Raw genomic sequence first — 2,044 nt, 5'->3', positions numbered from 1 at the left:
CACAAAAGTCAAACAACCCAAAAGACAAACGCGCCAGAGGTCAAGTGCCCTCAAAGTGAAGTGGCTCAAAATTATTCGAAAATCGAACCGCAAAAGGTGAAACACCTCCTAAGACTCAAAAGTCAAAAGACTCCAATTTTGAAAAAGGCCCAAAAGTCAAACAGACTAAAACTCGATTCACCCTAAAATCTGCAAACTGATGAATTTGTCAGTAGTGAATCCACGCAAGGCCGTGCTCATCCAAAGACCGTTTGTCCTGCATTCCTTGCATTTGCTCTGTACAATTTGCCCTCTTTTACATTGCCCGGTGTGGAAAAGTTTAAGATTGACCGGAAGAAAGTTTGCATCGTGTTGGTTGAGTCGAGACCTTTTGTGGCTATTGTTGTCATGGTGACGACCAGCGATTGTAACTCGGCGCACCCTGGGAGAGGTCACGCGTGACGACACAGAGAAGGCGAGAGGGGGAAAAGAGGAGGCGAGGACGCGGCGGCTTCATTTCACGCCGCTTCCCACACATGCCAGCTAGTCAGCGAGCGAGCGAGCGAGCGAGTGAGAGAGAGAGACACTTCGAGAGAGGGAGGGAGGCGGAAGGAGGAGGGAGTGAAGCGGTCGAAGGATGCTGGAATCTCTGGCTTTTTCCTTTGGCCATGTGACTTTCTCTGCTGAGCTCCCGAAGAAGGAAACCAGGGAAGAAGGCAGGATGTTCTCGGTGTCACTCAAGTGCCGCTTGGGGGTCATCAGGCGCCAAGTCAAGGGTACGGTGTGTGTGTGTGTGTGTGTGTGTGTGCGCTTGTGTTCAATGATGGCGTGTTCATTGCGAAGCATCAGGTGTGTTTCATGCAAAGTTTGCATCCGTCAACGTGCATGTGCCTTTCAAAAAAAAGTGGCTGAGCGTGCCTGTTAGTGTTTGTGCAACCTTAACGTGTGTGTGTGTGTGTGTGTGTGTGTGTGTGTGTGTGTGTGTGTGTGTGTGCGTGAGAGAGAGAGTTTGTACGGTTTTGTGTGTTTTTGTGTGGGTGTGCGGCTTGAGGCTTGTTGCGCTGAGGTTGTTGCGCTGGCCTCACTTGTGTGTGTGTGTGTGTGTGTGTGTGTGTGTGTGTGTGTGTGTGTGTGTTTATCGGAAACCGCCTCCTCTTGTTCATGTATTCAAATTGGGTTGTCTGCTTCTCATTACTTTGGAATGATTTCAGCCCCCCCCCCCACCACAAAATCCCAAAACAAAACAAAAAAAAAATTAATGTTTTGAAAATTCAGAAAGTCAGTTTGATTTTACGATATGAAATTTGGTAGGCATGTTGATCATGAGTGGATCCACCCAAAAGAGTCAGCCATTTTCAGCTCAATTGTGTTCACCCAGATTTGGGAAAGAAAAAGAAAAACAAACTCCAGTTTGACTTAACAGCATAATATTTAGTTAACATTTGTAACATGCGAAGAGCCACAAAAACGTCTCAAAAAGCCACGCGTGAAAAGTCTGAAATTGTCGTTCAAAGCTGCAAAATAACGCAGCCCACATAGCCAGGTTGGCTTAGCAGCATGAAATTTGGTAGGCATGTCGAGCCTGAGGAGACCCACCAAAAAAAGTGTCACGACGCCATACCCACAAAAAAAAAACAGGGCTGGAACTCAGCTTTTTTGTTTTGAAGTAGTCATTTCTCGATGCATCCACATCGGAACGTCCGACACATTTTGTGAAGCCGAGTTCTCCATAAAAATAAATCTTCTGTAATACAACGCTGGTATAATTTATGCAAACTATCACACTATGTACGCTTGTTAAACACTTTATATGCTTGTTTGTGTGTGTGTGTGTGTGTATGTGTGTGTGTGTGTGTGTGTGTGTGTGTGTGTGTGTCCGTGTGTTTTACCCACACCATTCATTCATATTCATCTTTCTTGTTAAATGCACCAAACTTGATCACTTTGGTGCGAAGACGCTATCGCCGCATGGAATATTCATGACAATTAAAAGTAGTCATAATTTTTTCATGGTTAAGTGGCTTTAAATTATGAAGGTTCGGTTTCCTTATTTTTTTTTTTTTTT

The 2,044-nt window shown here is 44.9% G+C and overlaps 1 protein-coding gene across 1 annotated transcript in view; it reads left to right on the top strand.

Moving 5' to 3' along the window:
- The first annotated feature begins 588 nt into the window (after positions 1–588).
- The window catches only part of grip2b (glutamate receptor interacting protein 2b), a 47,389-nt gene continuing 45,933 nt past the window's right edge, over positions 589–2,044 (top strand). The window contains exon 1 of the mRNA XM_019860544.1: positions 589–755. Coding sequence (XP_019716103.1) covers positions 617–755 — 139 coding nt within the window. The 5' untranslated portion in view covers positions 589–616. The remainder of the gene's footprint in view (positions 756–2,044) is intronic.

The sequence above is a fragment of the Hippocampus comes genome, unplaced genomic scaffold, assembly GCF_001891065.2.
Source record: "Hippocampus comes isolate QL1 unplaced genomic scaffold, H_comes_QL1_v1.1 scaffold106, whole genome shotgun sequence".
NCBI lineage: Eukaryota > Metazoa > Chordata > Actinopteri > Syngnathiformes > Syngnathidae > Hippocampus > Hippocampus comes.
Note: the sequence above shows the minus strand (reverse complement) of the source record. Positions and strands in the feature narration are given on the sequence as shown.